This window comes from Ursus americanus, chromosome 18 (genome assembly GCF_024610735.1).
Source record: "Ursus americanus isolate L20-20 chromosome 18, mUrsAme1.1.p, whole genome shotgun sequence".
In the NCBI taxonomy this organism is placed as follows: domain Eukaryota; kingdom Metazoa; phylum Chordata; class Mammalia; order Carnivora; family Ursidae; genus Ursus; species Ursus americanus.
The window spans coordinates 35,700,399-35,728,067 of NC_142144.1; the positions used below are offsets into that span (position 1 = coordinate 35,700,399).

General features: G+C 45.4%; 1 protein-coding gene and 1 pseudogene across 5 annotated transcripts; one reads left to right on the forward strand and one right to left on the reverse strand.

The window, feature by feature from the left end:
• Window positions 1–7: 7 nt before the first annotated feature.
• Window positions 8–27,494, reverse strand: PHF24 (PHD finger protein 24). Of its 5 annotated transcripts, none has more exons than XM_087869581.1 (8): window positions 27,374–27,494; window positions 11,141–11,522; window positions 10,295–10,480; window positions 6,286–6,364; window positions 5,756–5,961; window positions 5,249–5,409; window positions 4,847–4,942; window positions 8–4,524 (listed from the first exon to the last, which is right to left on the reverse strand). In XM_087869581.1, exons 2-8 carry the CDS (start codon window positions 11,516–11,518, stop codon window positions 4,428–4,430), a joined length of 1,203 nt encoding a protein of 400 aa, XP_087725707.1. In that variant the 5' UTR covers window positions 11,519–11,522; window positions 27,374–27,494; the 3' UTR covers window positions 8–4,427. The 5 variants fall into 5 exon arrangements, with proteins under 5 accessions (XP_087725707.1, XP_087725706.1, XP_087725708.1 ...); XM_087869580.1 differs by lacking the exon at window positions 27,374–27,494 and adding an exon at window positions 26,709–26,839; XM_087869582.1 differs by lacking the exon at window positions 27,374–27,494 and adding an exon at window positions 26,709–26,833 and having other exon boundaries at window positions 10,295–10,415; window positions 11,407–11,522.
• LOC148108588 (uncharacterized) lies at window positions 21,447–27,407 on the forward strand (annotated as a pseudogene).
• Window positions 27,495–27,669: the final 175 nt, after the last annotated feature.

Here is a 27,669-nt window from a genome sequence, read left to right on the forward strand (position 1 = left end):
GCCAAAATAGCATCGCAATCTCTTTATTATGATTTCCATTGTGCCCAGACTCTGGGAGCATCAGCTCCTTCAAGAGGGAAGGCTGAGCCATGGGGAGGAGCATGCAGCTGTACTGGTGGGAAGACAGGGCTTGGGGATATTCCCCTCAGCTTACTGTCAAGTTACCTTCTGCAGAAAAGAACATAGGAAGGGCATGAGGGACCAGAGGGCATTGGATCCTCCAGTTACTTGAGTGTTCTCAGAACTCCCCTCACAAGCCTATGTTTGGCTGGGAGACAGATCACAGGCCATCTCTTAAAGGAGGGTAAGCTTGAAGGCTTTTATTTCACATGGATATGGAAAGGCCTTGCTGCTTCTACCTTGACATTCTCATCTATGTCATGCCAACCCATGCTATACAAACTGGAATGTGATTGGACTTCTTAGTCACTAGCCCAGGCCAGATGTGACACACCGTCCACAATCTAGGTCATCAGGTCATGTGGCTCAGAGGGAAGGTCTTCCTTAGTGCTAGTTGGGTCTAGTGGAAATTCTGTTACCTGTTTATTTTCTTTCCTTTTAAGGTTGCCAAAAGCAGTGGCAGCGGGAAAGCAAAGCAGGGGGAATGTCCAGTCCTACCACACTCCAGGACTGAGCTATAGGGAACAGGTATGATGCATTAATATTTTCCATTCTCCATCCAGGAGATCTCTATTGTCTGAGCTGCAGCCAGGGTCCCGGAGAGAGATCCTGGGCAAATTCAAACTAAGTGGCACAGGGAAAGTAGCAATTTTATTCTACTGTAAATTGAGTGAAAAGGGGTTATGGTTACTGGTGCTGCCAGGATGTTGTTCTGACATCCGGTTGTTCTGTTGTTTAGTGCCAAGTATATACCTGCCTTTACTCTGCTAGTCTGAAGGGGCCATGCTTGTAGGATCACTAGAGCCTGCTACCAGTCCTGCCTGGAGGTTATTCTTGGCTCTGGGGTGGTCATGGCTAGCCTTAGGCCCTGCAGAAAGCTTCTGCTGAGCTTCCCTCTTGGCTTTAGGGCTTCCTTGCACCGCTCTTACTGAAGCCATGAGACCTGCAGTGCTTGAGGTTGTGCTTCAGCTAAGAGGCCTAGGCACAATCCTGGGCTCACACCCCAGAGAGGTGCCCTCTTCCCAGACAGTTTGATTCTGTACCTCCAATGTTAGTGATAGGGTTGGGGGAACTCCCAGATCTGGCCACTCAAGTAAGGCCAGGTGGCATCCCATAGGGAGCACCAGGGCTAAAAAGGTATGCCTATCCTTTAGCCCCAGTCACTTGGGCTGAAGGTGGGAAGAGGCAATGTGCTCATGGCTTTGGCTGTTCTCAAAGGAAGGAAAGCACTTGAGAGTGGGTCAGTACCTGGGAGCAAGGGAACTGGTCCATTTCTGGGATCCAAAAGGGCCACTGCTCAAAAGCACAGAGTCTGCCTCTGTTGAGGAAGGCTGGTCTCAGGAGAGGAAGCCACAGAGCAGACCTGGAGAGGTTACGTAGCCACAGCTAACTGCCTCAGCTTACCTTCTGTCCCTGCAGCTCCACTGTGTCATCCAGATTTCCCTGTCTTTAAATCTAAGCATAGGGAGAGGGGTGTTGGGTGAAAAACAGGCTTAGTAAGGAGTCTTCAGAGGAGCACCCCTAACCTCTGTTGATAGTGGGTGGAGTGGGTCGTGTTTGTAAAAAGCATTGATTTCAATTCTGGGCAACCAAGAAGAAATGACTAGAACATTTTCTCAAACCGTTAGGCAGGCACTGATTTTTGTACTTGGCAGAATTTCAGATAGTCACAGTGATGGAAAGGCATGATGAGAAGGAAAGGGAATGGGCTTCACTTGGTTTGTAAAAGTTTGAACATCTTCATATGTACTGCAGAGGCGCTCCATGGATTAGAACACTGCAGAGGGAGATCCCAGACAGGGGGGTTGGGGTGGGGCTTCTACAACTCTGGTCTGGGGAAGCAAGATAATCTTTTCATTGGTAAAAGCTAGATGCCTAATGGACAAGAGGTTAGTCGCTCCTCCATGCTTTTCTGCTTCTTAGGACTCTTGTGGACTGCGAACTCTATGCTGGGGTCCCCTGGCCCTCTGTAGCATGCCCCTGCTAAGGAAACTTGCTGTCTTGGAACAGGGAGAGGAATAGTCCCAAATGGGCCTGATCCTATCACGGAAGAAATCCTGCTTTGCCAGGCCCTGAGATGCAGCAGGCCTGATTTGGCCCATGGTCTTTCACCGCTCATCCACAGAAAGCTAGAAGCTGCAGCTCCAGAGAGGTAGGCATCACCTTGTCTGTGAAAGATCAGGGAACAAGAAGATAGATTTCCAGTCCCTATGACTGATGATGAGGCAAGAGAAAAAAGCTGTTCAGACAAAGCCCAGAGCTTGTCTCTACTCAAAATGCCCTCTCTGTGAGATCCAGCAGCCCAAGGCCATTGGCATACAGGGTGATTTACCAGGAGAGTAAGCGAGAGCCCCTGTGCTGAATGTGCTTTAATCTTTTTCAGTGCAAAACTGCAGGTCTGGCTGCCTCGGAGGCAGTCCTTGGACCCAAGAGTCATGTGCTTTCACTTTTTTTTTTTTTTTCATTCTGGCTAAACTGAACAATGGCCCCTCTTACTGATCAGTCTTGGAAGTATGGCTAAGCAGTATTTACAAAAAGCTGTTTTTGTTTTGAAATGTTCAGAGCCATACACATGAACCCAGATTCATCTTATATCTGCTTCATTTTAGATCTGAATAATCCAACCCCCAAAGCTTCACAACCTGTTCTAGGTCAGGCAGCTTCTACAGAAGGCGCTGTTACCACAACCCTGGTTGCAGCTCCCCACTTTCCTCGGAGCACCTCAACACTGAGCTGTATGCTCCTTCTTCTGTTAGCCCCCAACTCAGTACAAGTGCCTTGAGCAGTGGAGATATGTCAGCTTTCACATGACTGAACCAACCCCCTCTCTAGTATTCAGATTGGAAACAGAATCTGGACTCCCAGGCCAGGGCTGACCCACAACAGGCAGTGACTTGAGAGCTCAGTGAGAACTTCGGGAGGACAGCCGGGACTTAGAGGCCAGGTGTGGTGGGGAAAGACATGTAGTGAGCAGCAGGGGGAAGCAGCAACTCAGGCCACATCTCAGTGAGGGGGAGAAGGATGAACCTCCTTCTGTGAGGCTTTACTTGGACTTTCTCTGCTAAAGAGGTGAGATAGAAGAAAGAAAAGAAAAGGAAAGATAAAAGAAAAGAAAGAAGGAAAGAAAGCAAGCAAGCTGAGATGCAAATCCTCTTCTTGGCTCCAGTGTGTCAGGGTGGTTGAAAGGAATCCTCGTTGCTCTTTCTTGGGCTGTGGAAGAGGCTGGCTCTTGTTCTCCATACAATGGCACACTCCTCTAGGTCTGCATTTGGGCTGAGGTGGAAAGATGGGAAATCATGGGCCTTCTCCTCTCATTTTCCATCCAAACCTTGTCCTCATTGGAGATCAGGCTTCAGGTCTCTGTGGTAGCTGACTTGGGTGAAGCACCTAATACAGAGGGCTGTGACTCCTGCCATCACACTTGTTCCATTCAGGCCCTTTGGGCTCTGGGCCATGTGTTCCCATCTGTAAAACAGGGGCCAGGATGGCTCAACTTGGTTTTTGACTGTTCTGCTAAAGACTTTTGGACTTGAAAGACCTGGCTGAGAGGTTCCTAGAATCCTGGGTTCCTGGCAGGGGCTGCCTGCCCTTCTTCTAATTAGGACTCCATAGACTAGTTGCCTTCTCTGTCACGAGGAATTAGAATTTAAATAAACAGCGGGCTGAAGTGCAGTGGTGGTTTTCAATAATGTACCCGCCCCACATACCTGAAGGACATAACACATGCCTACCAGAACAGTGGCTCACCACAGAAGGGATTTTCAACTGAGGAAGAGGGAGCCTATCAGCATCTCTAAGACAGCATGTGAGTCTGATATGACCTATTATTAAGAATCACTTGGCCAGAGACTTGTCAATTGGAAATCAAAACTGGCCAATAGAAGGAGTGAATAGAGACCCCTCTCATCTATACCAGGAGCTTCACAAAGGAACTTTGGTCCTTTTTCAACCAAGAAGAACCAGGTCTCTGAAGGCGTGGACAGCTAGGCGTGGGTGCGTGCGTGTGTGCACGCGCGTGCACATATGTGTGCAGTGGCAGGTCGAGTCTGTGAGGTGAGGGCAGGGGGCTGGGTCCAGGAGTGGATACTGCCGCAGCTCCCAGGGCTCTTCCCTGCAGCAATGCATATACTGCCTCTGTTGTGAGGGGAGCAGTGATTTCGGTTCCATAAAGCTTATTGGCAAATTGAGATGCTGGCAGTGCTCCATCCCCGCAAGTCTCAGTACCAGAGGATGGTGGGGTAAAGAGAGAAAGAGAAAAAGGAGAGGAGGGAGACCACTGTCCCCGAACTGAGCTTCTCTGCTCCATGCTATCCCGGGGGTTTCAGATGAATTGCGGCACTGTTGGGGCGAGCAGCCAAGATGTAGACAACATTCTCCCGCAGGAAGGTAGGCCAGTCCACAAATCTGGAGTGGGAGCAAAGAACAGGTTTGTGAGGTTGGCTGCAGAGCCCGGATGCTCATGAGACCTGATCCCGGTGGCAGTACGGCTTAAGCTGGGCAAAGCTCAGGGAAGCCCTGGCTTTTGGCTGACATAGGTATGGCTGGCTGTGCTTCCAAGCTGACAGACCAGCCGGCTGACCCTATGGATTTGGGGTCAAATGGACATTTTTGGAGCCTTTTTTTCTGGGATAGGCACTTGCTGTTTTGGGGCAGCAGTGGGTGATGGCCGCTTGTGTGTGTTGAAATGTTGGGAGTGCAGACAGCCCGGTGAGGGGATCCTACTCACCTGGACTCCTGCTCTGTGGGCAGCAGAGCCTTGTCCTGACTCTTGCTGCTGCTGCTGGCTGGGCTGCTGTCTGCTATGGGACCCACATGGCTGATGCTGTTGGGCACAAGAATATGTGGTTTAGGAGCGGGAAAGTGAAAGGTCTGGCCCCTCCCAAACTCTGGGGAACCCACGGCTCTGGATATGCATGTCCACGCTTTTCTGACACGGGCGACAGTTTGGAGTAGAGGATGCCCTATGTCTTGAACAATAACAGTCAATGTCCTTTGCCTAATGTGCAGGAAGGTCCTCTCCCGTCTGTTGACAGAAGAAACAGAGAGGTGCGTTTCATACCAAGGGCCATTTGGCGTGGAAAAAGGAAGAGGGCATGTGAGTGGGGGCAGGGATTGGTAGGGAACAGACCTGACACTGCAGGAAGGAGCCTCTGCAATGCGTTTGCAGAACCAAGAGTGCTGGGCTCCACGGCATTCTGCCTCACTGATAGCGCTCCCGCTGCCCCGGGCCAGGAAGGTGGCCCGGGCTCGCTCCCGCTCCTTGACTGTCAGAAGCCTTAACAGAGAGTTCTGGGGAAGAAGAGACAAGTTAAGATCTTGAGGTTGAAAAGATTTTGTAAAATGTCAAGCCACAGAGAATCCTACCTCCATTACCACCTCTGCAGCCTCCCTTTGAAGCCGCCCAGAGCCTTTCTGGTAGCATTAACATTTGCAGTTGGGTCCAGTGCAAATCAATCTTCCTTGGAAAGTTTCCCCAGCTTAGGCCCTGGATCACCTGTTGCTGGGTGGAATGTGAGCCCTTTCCTGCTATGGTCCCTGCTAAGACAGTACCCAGTGCTCCTCCAACCTGCTCAGCATGCTTCCTAGGTCTCTCTCACCCAGTATCCCATAGACATTCACCCCAGCTGGCCCTCACCTGGGGACGCAATTGCTGCAGAAGTAGGAGGGACTCATGGGACAAGAAGTCAGGCCACTCTATGTGTCCTCGATGTTCAGGGTCCAGGGCTGCAAACTGGCGGGCTGCCTGCTCCTCTTGCTCCTCGCTTAGAGCCCTGTCACTGTTCCCCCGCTTTGCTGCTTGGTGGCGGTAGCGTAGGAAGTCCTCCAGTGTCAGGGAGCAATCTGTGGGAGGCACCCCATACTAGCCAAACCCACCCTTTCCTCAGCCTCGGGGGCACCTCCATTTACTTTAGGGTACCCTCCAGAACACCTACATCCATAGCTTTCATGGAGTCTTTGTCTCCTATAGCCAGTATAATTCAGGCTGTGGTGGGTGGGGAAGATGGGTGGATGTGTGGGTGCCCCTGCTGGCCAACAGTTTGGGAACAGGGACCTATTTACCCATACTCTTCAAATTCCAGCATACTCCTTTTATGGTTCATCCTAGAAAGTACAGAGGAAAAATGTGCCAGCCCCTCTCCATCTGGCAGCACTGTCCAGCCTTACCAGGAATGACTTTACACTGCTGAAAGGTCTCTGTGAGGCTGTACATTTCCTCTTCAGTTAGCAGCAAGTTGAGATTATCCTGAAAAAAAGAAGGATGTGAGTCAGTAGCCATATAGACCAGTAAAAAAGAAAGGCCAAGGATCAAGAAGGATGGAAATTTTATTTCAACTTGAAGGCAGTTCTGGGATCATCTAATCCCAGCCTCTAATCATAATCAAGGAGACTGAAGCTCCAGAAAGGGGAAAGGATTTGCTCAGAGTTGCCCAGCTCTGGAGCAGAATCTTCTCCAGAAGCCAGGTATCTTGATTCTAGACCTGAGACCCTTTTACTAAACAGTTTTTAAATTATTCTCTGAGATACCCTAGGGAATACTTTGAAGTACCTTAGGAAGCTGCTGCAAGGGAAAAGGGGACTAATAAGCAGGCAGGGTTGTGCCTGCAGCTCCGTCTTTATTCATTTTACGTATTTGGCTCCATCTTTATTCATTTTACGTATTTGGCCTCTATGTTAGACTGTGCTCAAAGAGTATTTCAGTTAAAAAAGAAGTTTAATTGTAACTCTGCTCCTAGTAGGCTGTATTACTTTAAATAATCCAGAATGGTTTTGAAAGAGATGCCATCATGACGAAGTTCCTAAAACCAAATGAGGTGTTGTTTTTTTTTTTTTGTGGTGCCATAGACATTTTAATTCCAAAACAGCAGTGATATGTTATTTTATTAATACTAATTTACAGTCTTATAGTTTGTAAGCTGTCAAAGATTTTTTCTAGTAGGTTATTTTTCTCTCTTAAAATACCAGCAAATGGGGCGCCTGGGTGGCACAGCGGTTAAGCGTCTGCCTTCGGCTCAGGGCGTGATCCCGGCGTTATGGGATCGAGCCCCACATCAGGCTCCTCCGGTATGAGCCTGCTTCTTCCTCTCCTATTCCCCCTGCTTGTGTTCCCTCTCTAGCTGGCTGTCTCTATCCTGTCGAATAAATAAATAAAAAAAATCTTAAAAAAAAATACCAGCAAAGAAGAGCAGACATTTCATGAGTATTCATTTGTGGATTTCATAAAGAACTCAAACAATTCTTTCAATAAACACTTATTGAGCACCTGGTATATGCTGGGCACAGTGGGGTAAAACATTGTGAAATGTTCAGTGGGGCTGGATTGTAGGGGTTGGTGTCTGTGTGTGGAGGGAGAGTAAAGAGGAATGACAAAAGATAAGGGAGAGGTAGGCAGAAGCCTGACTGTGAAGTGCCTTAAATGCCCATTATTGAGCCCTTCCAATGGGCTTTTATTCTGAGGGCAAAGGGTAGTCACCAAATGTTTGTGTTTTAAGTAGGCTGCACACCCAGTGTGGATCATGACCTGAGGGAGCCAGAACAGGGAGCCAGATGCGGGGCTTGATCCCAGGATCCTGGGATCATGACCTGAGCCAAAGGTAGACACTTAACCCACTGAGCCACCCAGGCTCCCTGCCTTCCAACTTTTAAAAAGACAAAACCCAGATTCATATCCATTTCTCAGCACATCTGAATAGAATTTAAATCTTGCTTTAATGTTCTATTATCCTGCGGATATCTTCTAAGAAACATCTCAGCAGATCCCCCCTCTTCTTCCTACTGCCTCGAAGAAAGCAGAGATGTGCCACTTTCTAACAAATATCACTTTATCTATGGCTTGTCTATAAAATCAAGTATAGAACAGTTATTTCCAGCCACTTACACACCCTTTCCCCAGCTGAAGTATGTCACAGTAGACCCTGCTCTATATACCATCTTCTCTAGTCACCACCCCGCCAAACACCAGCCTTTTCACTCACAGCAACTCTGCCCCGCAGTGTTCTGCTGATGTGGGACCCGGTTGAAGGTGTCTCCTTCCTAACCCTTCCTGGCTTTCTGTCACAGTCCTACCATCATTACTACCACTTGCCAGACTTTTTACAAAGGTTTCTTCCAAGCTCCTCCCCTTTCTTCCCTTCCCAGCCAGGCTTCTTGAAAAGACTCCATCATCTCCTTGTGGCTCCTCAACCACCTATAATTCAGCTTCTGCATCTGTCATTCTGCTGGATTGGTTCTTCTTAAAGTCACCATAACCTGACAGTCATGTCTAGTGACCTTTTCTCAGGCATCTTCTTACTTGACCTCCATGAGGTATTTAGGACTTCCTTATTGCCTCCTCTTTTTGGGAGGGATTTAAATATTTATGAGAATTATTATGTAAAATAAGGAAACTAGAGAAAATAGAAAATCAGTAAAGTCCCATCGTAGTTGTATCACCACTGTTAACATTACCATCTACCCCCTGCTTGTGCCACTCTCTTTTCTTGGCTTCCCGTACTCTCGACTGATTCTCCTCCTACCTTCTCTGACCATTTGAGTTCCCTTAGTTAATTTCTTGTCACAGTCCTAAATGCTGGTCTTCCTTGGGGTTCTGTTGTTAACACTCTTCTTTTTTCATTGCACACACTCTATCCCTGGGTTATTTCATCTACTTCAGTGGCTACAGCTACCATCTAAACACAAATGATTCCCGGGGTGCCTGGGTGGTGCAGTCGTTAAGTGTCTGCCTTCAGCTCAGGGTGTGATCCCAGCGTTCTGGGATCGAGCCCCACATCAGGCTCTTCCGCTGGGAGCCTGCTTCTTCCTCTCCCACTCCCCCTGCCTGTGTTCCCTCTCTCGCTGGCTATCTCTGTCAAATAAATAAATAAAATCTTTAAAAGAAATAAAATAAACACAAATGATTCCCAAACATGGGTGTCCAGACCTAAATTTCTTGTCTCTTGGACTTATATCCATCTTGATGCCTCACAGGTACTTCACACTCATCATGCCCCAAAATGAACTCCTCTTTCCCCCCAAAACCTGTCCTCTCTAAATTTCTTACCTCTCTGAATTGTAATACCACCCCTCCAGTTACCAATACCAACTCATTTCTCCCCTTCATCCCTCACATCCAGTAAGTCAGCAGGTCCTATTGATCTACCTATTAATACCCCTCAAATCTCCTCTTTTCTATTCTCGTCTTAGGTTAGCCACTCATCTTGTCTTACCTGCACTATAGCAACAGCTAACTAACTGTTCTCCATGTCTCTAGACTTTGCCCCTCTGATTCATTCCCCACACAGCAAAGATCTGACTATGGCACTGCATACGCCCTTAAAAAACCGTTCAGTCAGGGCACCTGGGTAGCTCAGTTAAGCATCTGACTCTTGATCTCAGCTCAGGTTATGATCCCAGGGTCCTGGGATCAAGCCCCGCATCTGGCTCCCTGTTCAGTGGGGGTCTGCTTCTCCCTCTCCCTCTCCTGCTCCCCCTGCTTGTGCTCTCTTTCTCTGTCAAATAAACAAAATCTTTTTAAAAAGTTGGAAGGCATTTATATATAATTTGCAAAGTTCTGAATCAATGGACCTTTGTTAATTTACATAATGATCACATTAGAGATGAAGAACAAATGCTCCTAAGAGTTAGGTGGTAGGCCAAGTGATGATCTTAGGACTAAGCAGTGTTACTGTGTTAGAACCTATCCTTATTGGAAACAAGCTGATTAAAATGGTTTTTCAGATGAGTACAATGAATGACAGGTACAGACTATTAGAGAAGCACTACTCCAAGCAGAATTACTTTTGAGTAATTAGGCCTCATCCTACCCATTGATTCCTCTAGCTCAGTGTTTCTCAATTGGGATGAGTTTGCTCCCCTAGGACACATTGGGTAATATCTGGAGACATTTTTGGTTGTCACAACTGGGGGTGGGTGCTACTGACATCTAATGGGGTGGAGGCCAGGGATGCTGCTAAACATACTACATTGCACACATCCCCCACGACAAAAATTTCCGGTGTCCAAAATGTCATAGTACTGAGGTAGAAAAAGCTTGCTCAAGTTTGAGGATCCCTGTATCTACTACTGGAAAACTCTTTCAGGTTACTGCCTAGAAATCAGTGTTCTAAGACTGGGTCTCCAGAGTAGTGCCAAGTTCCCCGCGGTGCTGCAGCCCACAGTCCCTGCAGTCTAGGCTTACACAGTAGTGGCAGCTCCAGCCGGTTTCTGTGTGGGCTGTCTCGGTCACCTCTGCTGCACCATCTCCTTGGATGTAGCCCATGCGGCGCAGGCAGCCATCATGGAAAACCCTGGTGCAGATCCTGCATGGGAAGAGGCTCTCAGCTGTCCAGACCTCACAGACATCACACATCTCATCGTTGACAACCTGGCAAAAAGAATAGAGAGTGTATTCATTCTAGTGTAGGCGGCAAGATCCTATGGCCACCAAACACAGAAATACCCACATGGGGCTGAATATCCCTGGAGCAGCCCAGGGGAACAATTCCAACTGAGGCCAGTGTTAAGGTGATAGAGCTTTCTCTCTGCAAGACAAGAACCAGCAACCTCTTCCATCTGCTCAGGTTTCTGTGACCATGTTTCTGAACAGGGATAGTATTAAAATTTTTGGAAAAATTAATCTGTTCTGAAAGACTGTCTCAGACATTGCAGGACATTTAGCATCCCTGGTTTTCTTGGCACCAAAACCCAGTAGCAACTCCCAGTGATGATCACCTTGAATGCCCACAAATTTCTGAATGCCTCCTACAGGGAATACTGCTATACCTTAGTGAGACGGATGGCGAAGGACCTGCCATGGCGTCATTCCTTATGACCCACTGTCTCCGGTCTTTCACTCAGACCAATCCAGGATGTAACATTTTTATTCTTGTAAAAGAAATGCAAAGATTGTTCTGGACTCAACTGCACCTTTCTGGAGTTATTTTCTTTTTGAGTCTCACTTTAACTATACCCAGGCCTCCCTGTCTTGCTCCCTAATCCTCAGAAGGTCTAAGACTTGAGGACTGTGCCCTAACTGGATACTCACAAGTTCTCTGGGCTCCAAGCAGATATCAGGAGGCTTGTCATCATCCAGCTTCCGGGTGGGGCGGATGAAGGCAGGGGGTGTGAAACGATTAGTCCTGTCAAACTCCTCTGGCTCCACTCCACGCCCATCTCGGAGCCTCTCCCAGGCTGCACGGTTGACACTGCCCTCTTCTTGGAGCACCGGGGTACCTGCCTCTGCTTCTTTCTCCTCCTGTACCTCCTGGACAGAGCCCTCTACAGTACCACGGCGGGACCCTGGAAGCTCACCGGTGCGTCGGATGGAAGGCCTGTCCCGTAGCCCATCCTTGAAGGCAGACACAGCCAGGCTCACCCTCTGTACCTGCTCCACTGTCTGCCGCTTGGACATCAACACCCCCATGGCTCTGTAGACAAAATGCAGAGGGGCCCAGATTCAGCCAATGGCTGACCACGTCAAGCTGATCAATTTCAACTATTCACCTAAGTGGCAAGTGCTATTAAATACTTTTTCCCTCTTCTGGAACTTAGTGCCATGGTGGGGTGGAGAAAGCACTTATTAAAGAGTCAAAAGACCCTGATTCTATTTCTGATTGGCCGTGTGATTTTGGTTTTCCTATTTGTAAAATGAGGGCTATCTGCTCAGTGCATTTCACAGGGCTGTCATGAGGATAATATTAGAAAATGTGCTTATTAAGTGCTTAGTAGACTGGAAAGTATTCTACAGATATGAAATGGTATCTTTTTATTTCTTGCTGTCCCAAAGCCAATTAGGTCCAGGGTTCCCAGGCCTCTGGAGATAGTTGGAGACTTCAGAGCCTAAGTCTCTCCTCTGTCCCATGACATGACCCAAAGCTTAAAGCAAGACTATAGCAATACATTTCAGACTTCTGATTGAAGAAAAGCTCCTCCAATAAGTGTTGTGCACAGTGCATCCAGGGATAATCCACATCAAATTCTCACTTTTTCAGTCAGAGTGACTGCACTCCTATTTTTAGGGGACTCCTGAATTAGATAGGAAGCTCTACCAACATGTCCACATGGTCAAGGTCGCAAACACTCCTTTGCCTCCTCTAATTAGCTATGCTTCTTTGTGGGTCTGTTTGTCTTTCACAACCTGCCCATTATAAGTGCTAAAGTGCTTCTCAGACTTCTAAGGCTTCACTAATGTTACTCCCACATGTTCTCTTTTGATTTTCTGAGCTGTTCAATAAAACCTGTTAAGAAGTAACATTATCCCTGCTCTCCCTCTGCAGTACCAGGGTACAACACTGGAAAGTGAGGGCATGACATGGCATATTGCAAAGCTGGTTTGCTATTTCCTAGCCTGAAGGGTCTTAATGGAATTCAGCTGGGGAATGCGTGTTCTAAGTGAAACAGTCTGTTTTAGCCTTGCTCTCAATCCATTCTAATCAACGCTTATTGAACAGTACTATGTATAAGGTACTAACTACTCATCATAGGAAATAAAAGGAGAACAGTCTCACCACTTATGCTACTTAATATCAGAACTCAAAGAAGAGGGCACCTGGGTGTCTCAGTTAGTTAAGTGTCTGCCTTTGGCTCCCGTCACGATCCAGGGTCCTGGGATTGAGTCCCTCATCAGGCTCCAGCCCCACATCAGGCTCTCCTCTCAGCGGGGAGTCTGCCCCCCACACCGCTCCACTCCTCGTGCTCTCTTTCTCTCAAATAAATAAAATATTTTTAAAAACCTCAAAGAGTGAGACAAAGTATTGGAAATGCCTAAAGGAAGGTTAAGACCACACTACTGGGAATCAAAGTGGACCTTGAAAAATGGGTAGGAAGTTATCCTCTGTTTGTTTGGACGAAAAGGGGGCAGAGAGTAGGAGAGGTTAGGGCCACTTAGAAGGCTACTATAATAGTCCAGGCAAGATGTAGAGGGTTTAAACTGAAATGATGGCAGCAGGAATAATGCTGACTGAGTCTACTTGATACCATGGAAATAGAATTAGAGAAATTTAGGAATAAATTGGTAACTGACTAGATAAAGGGTAAAGGGAAAGAGGGCAGTTTTGTATTTATTTATTTCCCAGCTTCATTGAGATATAATTGACATATAATACTATAGAAGTTTAAAGTGTACAATGTGATGATTTGATACACTTACATATTACAAAATGCTTACCATAATAAGGCTAGGTAGCACATCCTTTACCTCACATAATTACCATTTTGTTGTTGTTGTTATGGTAAGAACATTACAGCTCTACTCTTGTAGCATCTTTCAAGTATACAATATAGTTTTATTAATTGTGGTCACCCTGCTGTACCTGAGATCCCCAGAACTCACTCGTTTTATATTTGAACATCTGTAGCCGTTGACCAATGTCTCCCCATTTCTGCCTCTCCTCAGCCTTTGGCAACCATAATTCTATTCTGTTTCTATTAGTCCAATGTTTTTAGATTCCATATATAAATGAAGTCATACAGTATTTCATTCAGCCTTTCTCTGTCTTACTTACAGAGAGGGCAGTTTTAAATCAACTAACTAGTGGAATTTAAGAAACAAGACGAACAATCATAAGGGGAAAAAAAAAGAGAGGTAAACCAAGAAACAGACTCTTAACTATAGAGAACAAACTGATGGTTACCAGAGGGGAGGTGGGTGGGGAGCAGGGTGAAATAGGTAATGGGGATTGGGGAGGGCACTTGGGATGAGCACCAGGTGGTGTATGGAAATGTTGAATCACTACATTGTACACCTAAAACTAATATTACAGTGTATGTTAACTGGAATTTAAATAAAAACTTAAAACTAGCAGAATGGTATTGCCATTTACAGAAATTGGGAAATGAAACTGGATTTTGTACATGTTGCATTAAAGAGGTTTGGGACATTCAGGTTTTATGTTATCCCCTGCTTAAAACTTTTAAATGGCTTTCTACAGCTTTCAGGATAAAGTCCTTCAAATTATGCTTTTTTTTTTTTTTTTTTTTTTAAACCACTGCCTGTGAAGCCCTGCTTGGTCTGGTCTCCTTTCTTTACTCTGTGTTTTAACCATACTGGCTTTCTTTCAGTCATTGTTTCCCATGCTTCCTATATTTTTGGGACCCTTGAACATTCCTTCCCTCCATAATACCTGTTCATCTGTCAGAGCTCAGCTCAAGTACCACCTCCTCATGGAAGTCCAGATTGGAGTGCTCATAGCACTGTGATCTGCTCTAGAGCACTTATCTTTGTCATCACATATTCAATAGGATGATTATCCAATCAATGTCAGTTTCCTCTATTAGACTGTTTTTACCCTGATTAGTACCTATCTTCACTGCCTAGCAATGTGTACAAAAAAAAATGACAATGAACATTTCCCAGGGTGCCTGGCTGACTCAGTTGGAAGAACACACAACCCAGTCTTGCGGTAGTGAGTTTGAGCCCCACATTGGGTGTAAAGATCACTGAAAACATTAAACTTAAAAAAGTAAACATTTCCCAATTAATTGTGGACAAGCTTTTTTGATATTTTAAATAAAGTCTTAATACACATATCTTTTTTTAAAAGATTTTTTTATTTGAGAGAGTGCGAGCAAGAGAGAGAACATGAACGGGGGAGGGGCAGAGGGAGAAGCAGACTCCCCACTGAGCAAGGAGCCTGACATGGGGCTCAATCCCAGGATCCTGGGATCATGACCTGAGCCTAAGGCAGACAGATGCTTAACTGACTGAGACACCCAGGCACCTCTACACATAATATCTGATGACAACTATAACTTCTTTCCAGAAACAACTATCATGTATCATAGTGGTGCAAATTTCCACCCTGCCTGGAATTGTTCTGCCATCAATTGTACCAAAGAAACAAAACCCATATTTTTGAATTTATAGACTGATAAGAAATGAAGGATCCTCTCTCCCCATTTTTAAAATTTGCTTATAAAAAATTAAAGTACACAACTAAGGAATATTTACTTTGGTGTGTTTTTTTTTTAAGATTTTAAATAAACTCTACACCCAATGTGGGGCTCAAACCCATACCTCGAGATCAAGAGTTGCATGCTCCACTGACTGAGCCAGCCAGGAATATTTACTTTGAATAAATAACTGTCTTTTACAGGACAGTGGCAAAGAAGACTGAATAAAGATTGATCAAATTCAGGGAATTGTGTTCATGTTAAGATGTTCATGCCCCAGTGGACATTTTTAAAAAATATATTTTATTTATTTACTTAAAAGGGAGAGAGAGAGAAAGAGAGCCCAAGCAAGCAAGCAAGTGTGGGCATGAGGGGCGGAGGGAGGGGGGTGAGAGAGAATCTCAAGCAGACTCCCTGCTGAGTGTGGAGACTGACCACAGGGGCTCTATCTCACAACCCTGAGATCATGACCTGCACTCAAATAGAGAGCCTGACTTAACCAACTGAGCCACCGAGGCGCCCCCCAGTGGACAATTAATAAATTGTGATTAAAAAAAATTTTTTTTGGCTTACAGTATAAGTCTTTGATTTAAAAAAATTTTTTTATTATGTTCAGTTAGCCACTGTATAGTACATCATTAGTTTTTGATGTGGTGTTCGATGATTCACTAGTTACATATAACACCCAGTGCTCATCATAACACATGCCCTCCTTAATACCCATTAATAAATTATGATTAAAAAATCCTTTTTTGGGGGTTTCTGGGTGGCTCAGTCAGTTAAGCAGCTGACTCTTGCATCCTAATGTTTATAGCAGCAATGCCACAATAGCCAAAATATGGAAAGAGCCCAGATGTCCATCAACAGATGAATGGATAAATAAGATGTAGAATATATATACAATGGCATATTACTCAGCCATCAAAAAGAATGAAATCTTGCCATTTGCAATGACATGGCTAGACCTAGAAGGTACTATGCTAAGCGAAATAAGTTAGTCAGAGAAAGACAAATACCATATGATTTCACTCATATGTGGAATTTAAGAAACAAAACAGATGAGCATAGGGGAAGGGAAGGAAAAATAAAATAAGATGAAAACAGAGAGGGAGACAAACCATAAGGACTCTTAACTATAGGAAACAAACTGAGGGTTTCTGGAGGGGAGGTGGGGGGCATGGGGTAATTGGGTGATGAGCATTAAGGAGGGCGCTTGATATAATGAGCACTGGGTGTTAATATGCAACCGATGAATCACTAAATTCTACCCCTGAAACTAATAATACACTGTATGTTAACTAAATTGAATTTATTTATTTTTTTTTTAAAAAGATTTTATTTATTTATTCGACAGAGAGAGACAGCCAGCAAGAGAGGGAACACAAGCAGTGGGAGTGGGAGAGGAAGAAGCAGGCCCATAGCGGAAGAGCCTGATGTGGGACTCGATCCCGCAACGACGGGATCACGCCCTGAGCCGAAGGCAGACGCTTAACCGCTGTGCCACCCAGGTGCCCCAACTAAACTGAATTTAAATTAAAAAGAAAAGAAAAAAAAGTTCATGTGACCTAATGGGGCCATCTGGCCTGGTGGGGTTAGGCCTAGGGGTGGAGAGGAGAGTGTATGTATGTTAGAGCTTTGGCTGAGGCTATGGATCCAGAGGATTCTTCTCCTTTTTTCTTTTTAAAAATATTTTATTTATTTATTTGAGAGAAAGACTGAGGGAGCACAAGCAGGAGGGTGGGGAGAGGCAGAGGGAGAGGGAGAGGAAGAAAGACTCCCTGTTGAGCAGGAAGCCCAGTGCAGGGCTCGATCCCAGGATCGCAGGATCAAGACCTGAACCGAAGGTAGACACTTAACCAACACTGAACCACCCAGGTACCCCAAAGGATCCAGAAGATTCTTGAAGAGGCTGGGTCTATAGTCTCCAGACACTGCCCACATGCTTCAAGAGCACCAGCTGTGCTCTATGGTTAGGGGGGAAAGCAAGTCCCCCGCTTAGAGCAAGAGGAACAGGCATACCACACCAAGAGGGAGAATGTAAAACTGACAACACTTCACTACAGACCTTTTTCATGATCAATTATTTATAAGGCTACAGGGTTTTCCTCAGAAAACTTTCAGGGTATGTTTTTCAAAATTTTTTATTGTGACTCACAGTAAGAAATATTGTTTATGATGTGACCCTTACGCATGTAGTTATAAACACATGTTCATAGATCTAGAACTGAACCCAAAATTTTGTGAACCAGTCCTACTTTTACTACATGTTATGCTCCCTGATATTTTCTACTCTCTCTATTCTATTTCATTAAAACAATCCTGATAGTGACTCTTTCAAATGATTTCATGATTTCCCAATGGGTCTGGACCTGCAATTTGAAAAATATAGCCTTAGGATAATTTTACATTTTTTATTAGAGAACTACATTTTTTGAGTTTTAAGAATGGTTACTGATAAGGTAAGGACAGAATTGTGGAGAATAAGGTAAGCTTTCCCCTTGACTGCTGTGGTGCAAGAACAGAAATCTCAAGCTTGTCCTAGGAGTCTGTGATTCTAAAACTGATAGTTATCAGAGGAGAGGTGGGTAGGGGTATGGGTGACATAGGTACTGGGGATTAAGGAGTGAACTTGTTGTGATGAGCACTAGCTGATATATGGAATTGTTGAATCACTATATTGTACACCTGAACGAATATAACACCGTATGTCAACTATACTGGAATTAAAATTAAAAAAAAGAGTTTATGGTTCTAGCAGAGATGGACAGCTACTAACATACCTTTGACTGAAGAAGACCCTACTCTACATGAGGCTGATCCTCTTTGACCTGTGCACAATGTAAAAGAATATTTATTGTAGCATTTTGTTTACAATGATAAAAAGGTGTCATATAATGATAAAAATAATGTCAATAGGAGAATTATTAAATAACCTGTGAAATATTCATAACAAAAACAAAGAGAGAAAAAAACTGATTTAATCCAATAAGAACACGAAGATCAGAGCAATGGATGATTCTCATTGGCTAGATCCTGGAGCAGGTGGGGGATATATATCTGAATTCCAAGAGGAGAAGAGAAATAGTGGGTTGAAAAATGCATATCAATTATAATATATATTTATATCTGTAAAGCAAATATTAAAAGTCATCACGGTTTTTGTGGGGTTTTTTTGTTTTGTTTTTTGTTTTTGGTAACATAGACTACAAAACAGCAGAGCTTGATAGTGTCCTCTTGGTTGCTGGGGAGATACAAAAGTACTAACTCTCTAAATAGTTGAGGGCAGCCCTGTCCCAGAAGTTGTATTATAAGTTTTAGGGAGTAGTTATAAGACATTTAAGTTTATCAGCAAGAAAGTATGGGTTGAAAAAAAAGTTGTGAAATGCTTATTTTGGAGACCTAGAATAACCATATGAAATTCAAGAATGATTCATTGAAGGAAAATCAATAGTATGCATTTGGTTCTTACTGGCTTTTTCAGATAATGTAATAAGAGTTCTCAACAAAGGCCAAGAGGAAGGTAAGTGAACTGAGTCATTAATAGTGTATCAGCAAATTAACCACAGGCATCTCCCAATATATTGTAGTCCTGCTACAACCCATTATTCTCCGTAAGGATAACAAGAATCACTATTAAGCAATCTCAATTGTTAATGATGTCACTGCAGTGCTTTGGGGAGTTGATCTTTAAAGGAATTTCAATGAAGACTGAAGATGACATCTACCAGCAAAACAAACAAACATAAAAACAAATTAAAAACCACTTTCCATCACCCTGTACCCCCTCCAGGGTGATGGGTATTAAGGAAGGCACGTGTTGTGATGAGCAGTAGGTGTTATCCGTAACTAATGAATCATTAACACTACAGCAAAAACTAAATGATGTACTACACAGTGACTGAACATAATAAAAAAAATCTGGCTAAAACACGCGCACACACACACACACACACACACACTTTCCATTCCTGACCACAGGATCCTGGAGTACTGCTACTGCTTTTACCTGAGATGGTTCAGTTTTCTAGGCTTGAAAAGAAACCATCAAAATCCAAGCAAGACCCCAAGGCATTGTGAATCGACATGGCTTTGATTTTGAGAGTAAACTGTGAGGACACAACAGCAGTAGGCTTCAAAGAATTAGGTTGAAACCCTTAGTGCCTAATGGAGAGGATTAAACCTGTATACAAGACACCTTGATTAAAAGCAAGTGTGCTGAAATATCCATGATGTGCACCTGGGTGTTTGAGAAATTAACAAAATGAGCTCTAATTTCTAGAGAAACAAGGGGTAGTGATTAGTGACAGGTAAAAACAAATGCCTGGTGAGAAAAACCTGGCTTTTCCTGTGCTGGAAAAAGTCCTAGAAGAAGAGCGAGTTAAAAGGAAATCAAGTTGTAAAGATCCCACAGATGATAGCTTATGATTACTTCTTTGGCTGGTGGGTGGAACTGGGTTTTCTGCCTCCCTAAAAAGGATGAAAGAAGGATAAAAAGACATTGTCTCAAGAATGATGTGACTGCCAGAGAATTAGTGGTATCTAAGGAAGGCTTGGAAAAAACCTCAGGAGGGCAGGAGCAGGTGGTGGTGAATAACAGAGGAATAAAAAAGTAGAACAGGGCTGTGTAGCTATATGACCTGGAGAAAATGAAAACAGATGACAAAAACAAAATCTTTCTTTGGGTAAGAGAAGTCTGTCTAAATGTATTTGTTAGGCAGTAAGACATATGTGGGCAGCTTGGAATGTGTGTGTGCAAGATACACCCATTCTCTGCAGAGCACATGCTTAGAACACAGTGAGAATATTTATAAGGGCAGAGTGGTGGGAGTAAGAGGAGGAAGGGTTGCTCCACAGTAGGAGCTGGTGGAAAAATAAGGAAGAAGGCACCTAGGGAACCTCTTCCCAAGCTCTCTATAAAGATTTGTAACTGGGAGGTGCCTGGCTCGCTCTGTTGAGCATGTGACTCTTGATCGCAGGGTTGTGAGTTCAAGCCCCATTTTGGGTGTACAGAGTACTTAAAAAAAAAAAAAAGATGTGTAACTGTGAGAAGCCTGGGGAGCAGCCCTGCTAATAGGCAGGAGTCTCCTCATTTGGCATGCTAAATGTAAATTACATTTACTGTACTTGCTTTTATCTGATTCTTGTTTTTAAATTTATTAATTTTGCATTCTGAAATTTACTGAATTCATTTATCAGTTCTAACAGTTTTTTTTGTGGAATATCAGGCTTTTCTATATATAGTCATCTGCAAATAGTGAAAGTTTTACTTCTTCTTTACCAATCTGGATGCCTTTTATTTATTTTATAAAGATTTTACTCCTTTGTTTGTCAGAGAGAGAGAGAGAGCCCAAGCAGGGGGAGTGGCAGGCAGAGGGAGAAGCAGGCTCCCCGGCCGAGAAAGGAGCCTGTTGTGGGACTCAATCCCAAGACTCTGGGATCATGACCTGAGCTGAATGCAGACGCTTAATTGACTGAGCCTCCCAAGCATCCTGCCTGTTATTTCTTTCATCTGATTCTTCATATAGGACTGGCAGCTGTTTGAAAAATGCTCAAAAACATCTAAAACTGATTGCTTGGAGGTTACGAAGGCTTTCCTAGGTGGGAACAAGGCAAAGAAAACCTCTGAGTGGAGGGACAAGGGAAAATAACCAGAGTGGCGGGTAGAAAAAAGAATCTCAGGTTGTCAGTGATATCAAGAGGGAGAAAAATTTAGATGGTTCCCAGTCTTCCACAGACCATGGGTTCTATAAATCTTTGTTGAATGAATGTTGCAGAGATGACTGGACAAAATAAAAAGTTTGAGATCATGGTGTTAGTACCCTTTCTCTTCCTCAAAGTTGGCCAGAGAGACTAATCAAACTAAATCTTCAGAGTTCAGGTCTAAAAACTACAAAGTCAGGGGCACCTGGGTGGCTCAGTCATTAAGCGTCTGCCTCCGGCTCAGGGCGTGATCCCAGAGTCCTGGGATCGAGCCCCGCGTTGGGCTCCCTGCTCTGCTGGGAGCCTGCTTCTTCCTCTCCCACTCCCCCTGCTTGTGTTCCCTCTCTCACTGGCTGTCTTTCTCTCTGTCAAATAAATAAATAAAATCTTAAAAAAAAAAAATAAAAACTACAAAGTCACCAGCTCATCTCATCACATCCACTCTACTTCCCCAGAGGTGGACCCTAAATGGTAGTTTGGGGCTAGCAGGGATGAGAACAGGTAACCATATAGTAGTTACAGGTGATTTCTTTGACCACAGGAGAGAGCTATAAAATTTTGGAATTTAGCTAGTTTGTACAAACACAGTAAGAAAAGAGATAATAGGTCAATGGCCCCCTGCATTTATGTTGCATCCTGTGGCACTGTGGCCTGGCCCACAGGAGGGCTGCTGCTCCAGGGGCATGTGTAGGAAGCTTGAAAATGTATCTCCTCCCTCCTGGGTTTGGGCTGGAGAAATTTAGCACAAGCAGCATCTGCACATGAGGGTGAAAAATTTCAAGGTGGCTGACAACTGGTTCCAGGAAGCATGTGCCAAAAAGATAGAGAGCCTCAGGGAAAGGTATGTACTTAACACAGAAGGTAACTAGCCACAAGGGTATGGAAAACCAGCAGAACCAGGGTCTAAGAAATGCAAAATGTATAGCACAGACTCTAAGCTCACTGTGGACATCAACATCAATTTCAAGATTTTAAAGAAAAGCCATAAAAAAGAGTTTTGCGTTAGGAATGCAATGTCTCACGACAGTGTTCTGGGAACCCTGTTCATAGTCAGCCATTCTGTGGCCTAACAGTAGTTTACAGCTTTTAGTTTTCATGTCTGCAGACCCTGGGGGTCTACCTAGTACCTCCCTGTCTTCCTCCATTCTCCCTAATTATCCAGCACAGCAGCACTGGCTTCAGCTAGTCCAGGGAAACAGTCACCCCCAGGTGCACAGGGCTCTTTTGGGGTTTCCAAGCAGCAGAAGGGCTAAAGACTGAACAAGACTGTCTTCCTGAACTCTGCTCAAGAGAATAAGACATGACGGAGGTCCTGTTTCTAATATTTACTGAAAGCCAACAAAGCTCTAATATACATTAGAACAAAATTATGGCATGATCTTTAGCCTCTGGGGGCTTGGGATGAGTCTTCACGAAAAGCTATAGTGCTGGCTTCCCACAGAAGCAGAGCAACAGTTAAGAAATAGCACACTATCAGTGATTGGCTGGTGTGACTGCACTTAGCAAGCAGAGCTTTTCATCAAGATGGAGAGGCACTCCCTGTTCTCTGCTGTGGGCCCCTGAAGCAGAGATTCAACCCCATTTAATAAACTTATTACACCTTAATTATCTTTATTTGCTTATTGATTCTATGAATATTTGATGAGTGCAGCCTACTGTGTGTCAGGCACAAATCAGGCACTTAATAACTGTTGGTAGAATGAACAAATGGAATCTCACTCAGCCTGTGAGAATGCAGTGTATAAGCATGTGTAGGGGGCATGAGTGTAGGATTTTTAAAAAGAGGTGTTGCTTGAGCTAAATTTTGAAATATGAGTGGGAGTTACCCGAGTGGCTAAGGAGAAAAAAAAGTCATTCCAGGAAGAGGTAAAAGCACATGCCAAGGCATGGACTGCTATATGGGGACTCCATCATAGCTTAGATGGTATGAAGCCAGCCGGTTGCTGGATAGAAATAGGCAAGGAAAACTGCCTTCACGTTATGAATCAGCCCAAAAAACTGGTTTGACACAGTATGCTTAAAATATTTGTTTAGAAGGAAATATGTATTTGGATTTCAGGAGGTTTAAAAAAACCCAGAGAACTGAATTTTCTGAGGCCAGGTAGTACGGTAGCCCTGATAAGTACCAGGGCTGACCAGTGGGCACATTGCTTGGCCTTTGGGCCCAACAAGAAACTCCTCTCTGTAGCCTGAGAGCTGGTAGGTGGTGACTGTAGTGAATCACTGGGGCTTTCCCTCTGGGAGACCCATAAACCTGATTAAGAGACTCCAAAAAGAAAAAAAAAAAAAGGAGAGAGAGTGATCTAGGCAGTGCACACACTGTTGTTTTAGTGAAAAGACCCCAGTAAGATGAAACATTCCTCACAAATAGAAATCATGTATGTAAAAGGGCTTTAACTACAACATGTTATCCAAATATAACATACTGTCCTTATTATCATATGAAGCTAAGAGTGTGGCCAGTTCACTCAAAGCATATTGGCAAAAGTAATTTTGGCAAGGCAATGGCAGGGTGGTTAACAATAGAGCTGCCAGAGGAGGCACAGAACAGCAGTTACATTTCAATGATGCTTGGGAAAAGGCATACTTACTCTACATTGATTCCTATAGACACTCTGTAAAACTGTAATTTCCCCTTACTTTTCTTACTCTATAGTAAATGATTAGAGAAAAGCAGACTGATTCTATGTGAACTCCTCAAGGGCAACCAAGTGTCATATTTATCCAGCATAATGCCTGGCAAGTAGGTAGCACTTAGTAAGTATCTATGAGTCTCTGAGGGGATTGCTGGAACGGGAGGAAGTTTGGAGAGGGATGTTATAATGGAAAAAATAATGTCTGCAGCTACAAATTGGTGGTCTTGGTTTCTTGGTCCAAAGCTGGTAAGCAATTCCTGTCAGAACTTGGTCATTAAGATTGAGGGGTGCAGTAGATGATGATATTCCCATCAGAAATGTATAAATCATGGGACACCTGGGTGGCTCAGTTGGTTAATTGTCTGCCTTCGGCTCGGGTCATGATCCCAGAGTCCTGGAATCGAGTCCCGCATTGGGCTCCTTGCTCAGTGGGGAGCCTGCTGCTCCCCCTGCTTGTGTGCTATCTCTGACAAATAAATAAATAAATATCTAAAAAAAAAAAAGACATGTATAAATCAATTTGAGAAATGAAGATAGCAGAAATCAAGAGTACTGCTGGAGAAAAGCAGGTGGGAGTAGAAGATAATAGATTCTGTAACTAAAGAGAAAGGAAACTATTTGCATAAATATGATCCACTTAGGAACAGGTGTACTGGAAAAAATAAAGGAAGTGTGGGAAATGGGCTGGAGAAGTCCTACTATTCATGTCTGAGGAAAAGGAAGCACTGTCAAAAATATGGCAAATGTAGGAGGAAAACTGTAAGAATGTGATCAGAGAAGATGTGGAAGATTAAAGGCTAAAAAATCCTTAAGTAAAACCCAGATATATCCGTGTACATGCAAGTGAAATTTTTTCCCCTTTTATTTTCCTTTGGAGAGAGCATTTTTTTGAGTAGGTTAAGGCAACTATGTGACATCCTTCACATCCATTCTGGAATGATTTGACTTATGTTGTGATTAGGAGAGAGTTAGACAGTATTCCTAGGATTTTTGTAATCTTTGTGTTTACCCAAACCTAGACATCAAGGAGATGATATTCAAGGTCCAGTATTTGGGGAGCACCTGAAGCCATCTAGCAATTTTTCCAGGGACATGAGAGGGTGTGATACCAAGAACCCTCAATGAAAAGACCAGTGTAGAAAAAAACCCCAAGGACATATTCTGAATTGGAGCAAGATATATTTGCAGCCTTGCTCCTTCTGATTTCTTAAAAAACTATATATGGATGTAAAAAACTATAATATATAAAAAACTATCTATCTATCCCTATTTATTTTGGTGGGTTTGAACTGAAAGGGGATTATAAACAACTCTGTAATGAGGAGGTGATTAATCAATATAAACCTTTATGAGAATTTACTCCACTGAGGGAGGTGTGCAGGAGGTGCCACACCCATGCTTCAGGCAGCCATTGAGTTAAATAGAAAAGCTAACAATTGGTAAATTAGGTTGTTTTGTTTTCTCAGAAGCCTGATCTTTCCTAAGTAACCCCAGGAGCCCAGGGAAGCCACTTCTATTATAGGAGGATATCACTAGGTTTGGCTATGTGGAAGGATAAAAGGGGAACAGGAAAACTCAGAATGGTTCTCTGGTAAATTACATTGCTTACTTCCCTCACCACTCCATTTTTGGACAAGAAACCAGAATCTCTTCTTGGTCCCAAATTTGCACCTTGGAATTCAGGTGGAATGAAAGCACGACCACAGCCAAGGGGGTGAGATAAGTGTGCATCACTATATCAGGCGAAGAACCCTTTGCCCTCCCCAGACAATTGGACTTCCAATAAGCCTTCCTTGGTTCTGCACCTGTTCAGCCCACCTCCTCATCATGCAGAAGCACTTTTTGGAAAAAGTGTCCTGCGTGTTATCTGTGGACCAGTGTCTATGGTGCAGTATTCAGATGGCCACAAAGACACTGTGAATCACGCTTCCTAAAAGTGACCCTGTCTCTCCCTCTGCCCCTTCAAGGATTCTGCAAACTGGAAGAGTGGTCTTAGAAGACCATCCTCTGAAGTGTTCCTCTTGTTCCCCAGAGCAAGTCCTATCAAAGACCACACCCAGAGGCCTCTTGCAGACCCAATTAAGTCTGGAGACACCCAGAGGCATCATTACAGTAGGGTTGCCAGTGAAGGAAGCCACACCCTGAAATCTGGGGATTCAGTGGATATCAGTTCCTGCAGCAGTCTCATCCCCGCTTATTTAATCATCACATTCACTAACCATATACAAAGCCCTATGCTTGGTATCTTAATGCAACTTAACAAATACACATTCTTGCTTCTGCCTCTCCTTGATACTTTTTTCCCCAAATAAGCTTCAAAAAACAGATTTCATGATTCCAAGCTTTGTGACCTTGGACAAATTGCTAAACTTCTCTGAGTCTAAACTGCCTAATGTTTAAAAGGGGATAATTTCATAATGCTGTTGTAAGGATTATATGAGATGTTAAATATCCTGGGCATGGTACTTGGCACATGGGTGCTCAATAATCCTACATATCCTTTCTTCCTTCCTTCAAAGGACTTTCTCTCCAGGACCTGCCAGCATCAATTATTCCACCTGGTCTTAACTGCTTGCTTGCAGATAGTCCAGCCCAGGGCCCCAAGTCTCTTGTCTTTGCTTCGGAGGCCTCACTGGCCCTCCCTTCCCTTACTCTCTTTGCTCTAATAGAAGTTCCTGCCTCCACAAAAATTCAGCCTGGAGCCAACCCGGGCTACCACGGAGAATGAAATTTCTAATGGGGTGGGGGTTGGAACGGACAAAGGCAGCAGCCCCACAGGGCCCCAGCCTCTCGACCACCTTGGAGGGACGCAATTTAGGGCACACTGAGCCCCAGAAAGGTCAAGGCCAAAGTCCTTTGAGCATATGGGGAGTTACCCTGGCCTAGATCCCGTGGCAGGCTCCTCTCCTTCCAGTCACAGGTTCCTTCCAGGCAGCTCTAGGGCACAGTCTAAAGTATTCCTTTATACAGGGGTCCTCTGTGGGGTCCGTCTCCACCGCGCAGGCTCCTGAGGCTCCGCTATGGTCTCAAATGGTCTTCCACTGAGACACCACCAGAGACCACCCTTGCCCTCCGGTAGTTATACTGACGGTCTCTCTGCGGGGACAGTGCCTCCACACTGCGCCTCCCCACGGCAGCAAATGCAGAGAGAGCCCTGGGAGTCTCCATTCACACAGGGGTCCTCCTTGGGGGCGGCTCCCCGCACCGCCTCCGGGACTCTCCCAAGGGGCAGAAGCAGGGACACTCGGGGGTTTATCCACTTACTCAAGGACTCCCTTAGGGGCGGCTCCCACACAACACCTCAGGGTCCCCAGAGGGTTGTCCGCGGCCCGCAGACTCGTCCCTTAGGGTGCCTGCCGGGTCCCCGCCGCCCCCGCCCCCGCTTACCGGGACCGTCAGGGTGCGGGACGCGGGTCCGGGACTGGCGGACTCTACACCGCGAACCCCGTGCCGCCCATGGCCGCTCGGGAGCCGGCGTGCTGGGGCCGAGCGCCGGGAGCAGGCGGCGCGGGCGGAGCAGCAGGCTGAGGCGGCAGCCGCGGCGGCGCGCGCGCCCCAAGCACACCCACCCTCCCCGCGCGGCTCCGGCGCGTGCGCCCGCGCGAGACGACCTCCGCGGGCCGGTGGGCGCGCGCCCCGCCCCGCCCTCCTGCGCCTCGCGGCGCGGCCCTGTGGGCTCAGCCGGCGACCTGGCTTGGGACTGAGGCGCTGAGGGACCGTAGGAGGGTGGCGACCGGCTCCGACGACCTGTGGGTCCGGGAGGCAGTGGGCGCCCCCGACCAGCGCCCGGCTCTGCGGCGCCGGGTCTTCTCGGCAGTCGGGCCGCCAGAGGCAAGGTCAGTGCCGGCCGGGAGGAGGCGTCCCGAGAGGGGGCTCCGCGGCGGCTCTCGGCTCCCGCCCGCCGAGGCGAAGCGTTCCGGCCGCCCGCAGCTGCCTGGGGAGGTGAGAATGACTCATCCACGAGGCCTCGGCCCGAGCCCTTCCCTCTCTCGCCAAACCCAGCTGCCCCGTCAAGGCCTCCGGGCGGACGACCCGCGCGTTAGGGCACTCACCTTCGCAGTACCCCACTGCGGAGTGTCCAAATGAGCCTTCGCGAAGTGCTCGGCTGGCCAACTGTCCTGTGCGCTGTTTTCTGAGGTTATTGGTCCTGCATCTCCAGCAGCAGGCACTACTGTAATGTAACCCACTTTTGGCTGCGGCAGCCTCATCCTCAGACTATTTGAATAGCCAGCGTGTGAGGAGGCCAGCAGCCCTGAGGGCTATAACATGGGTTACAACCAAACTGCATCCTCTGAAGAGGGCAAGAAAAAGATCAAGTCATAAAGCACCTAACAACTAATTACAAAGA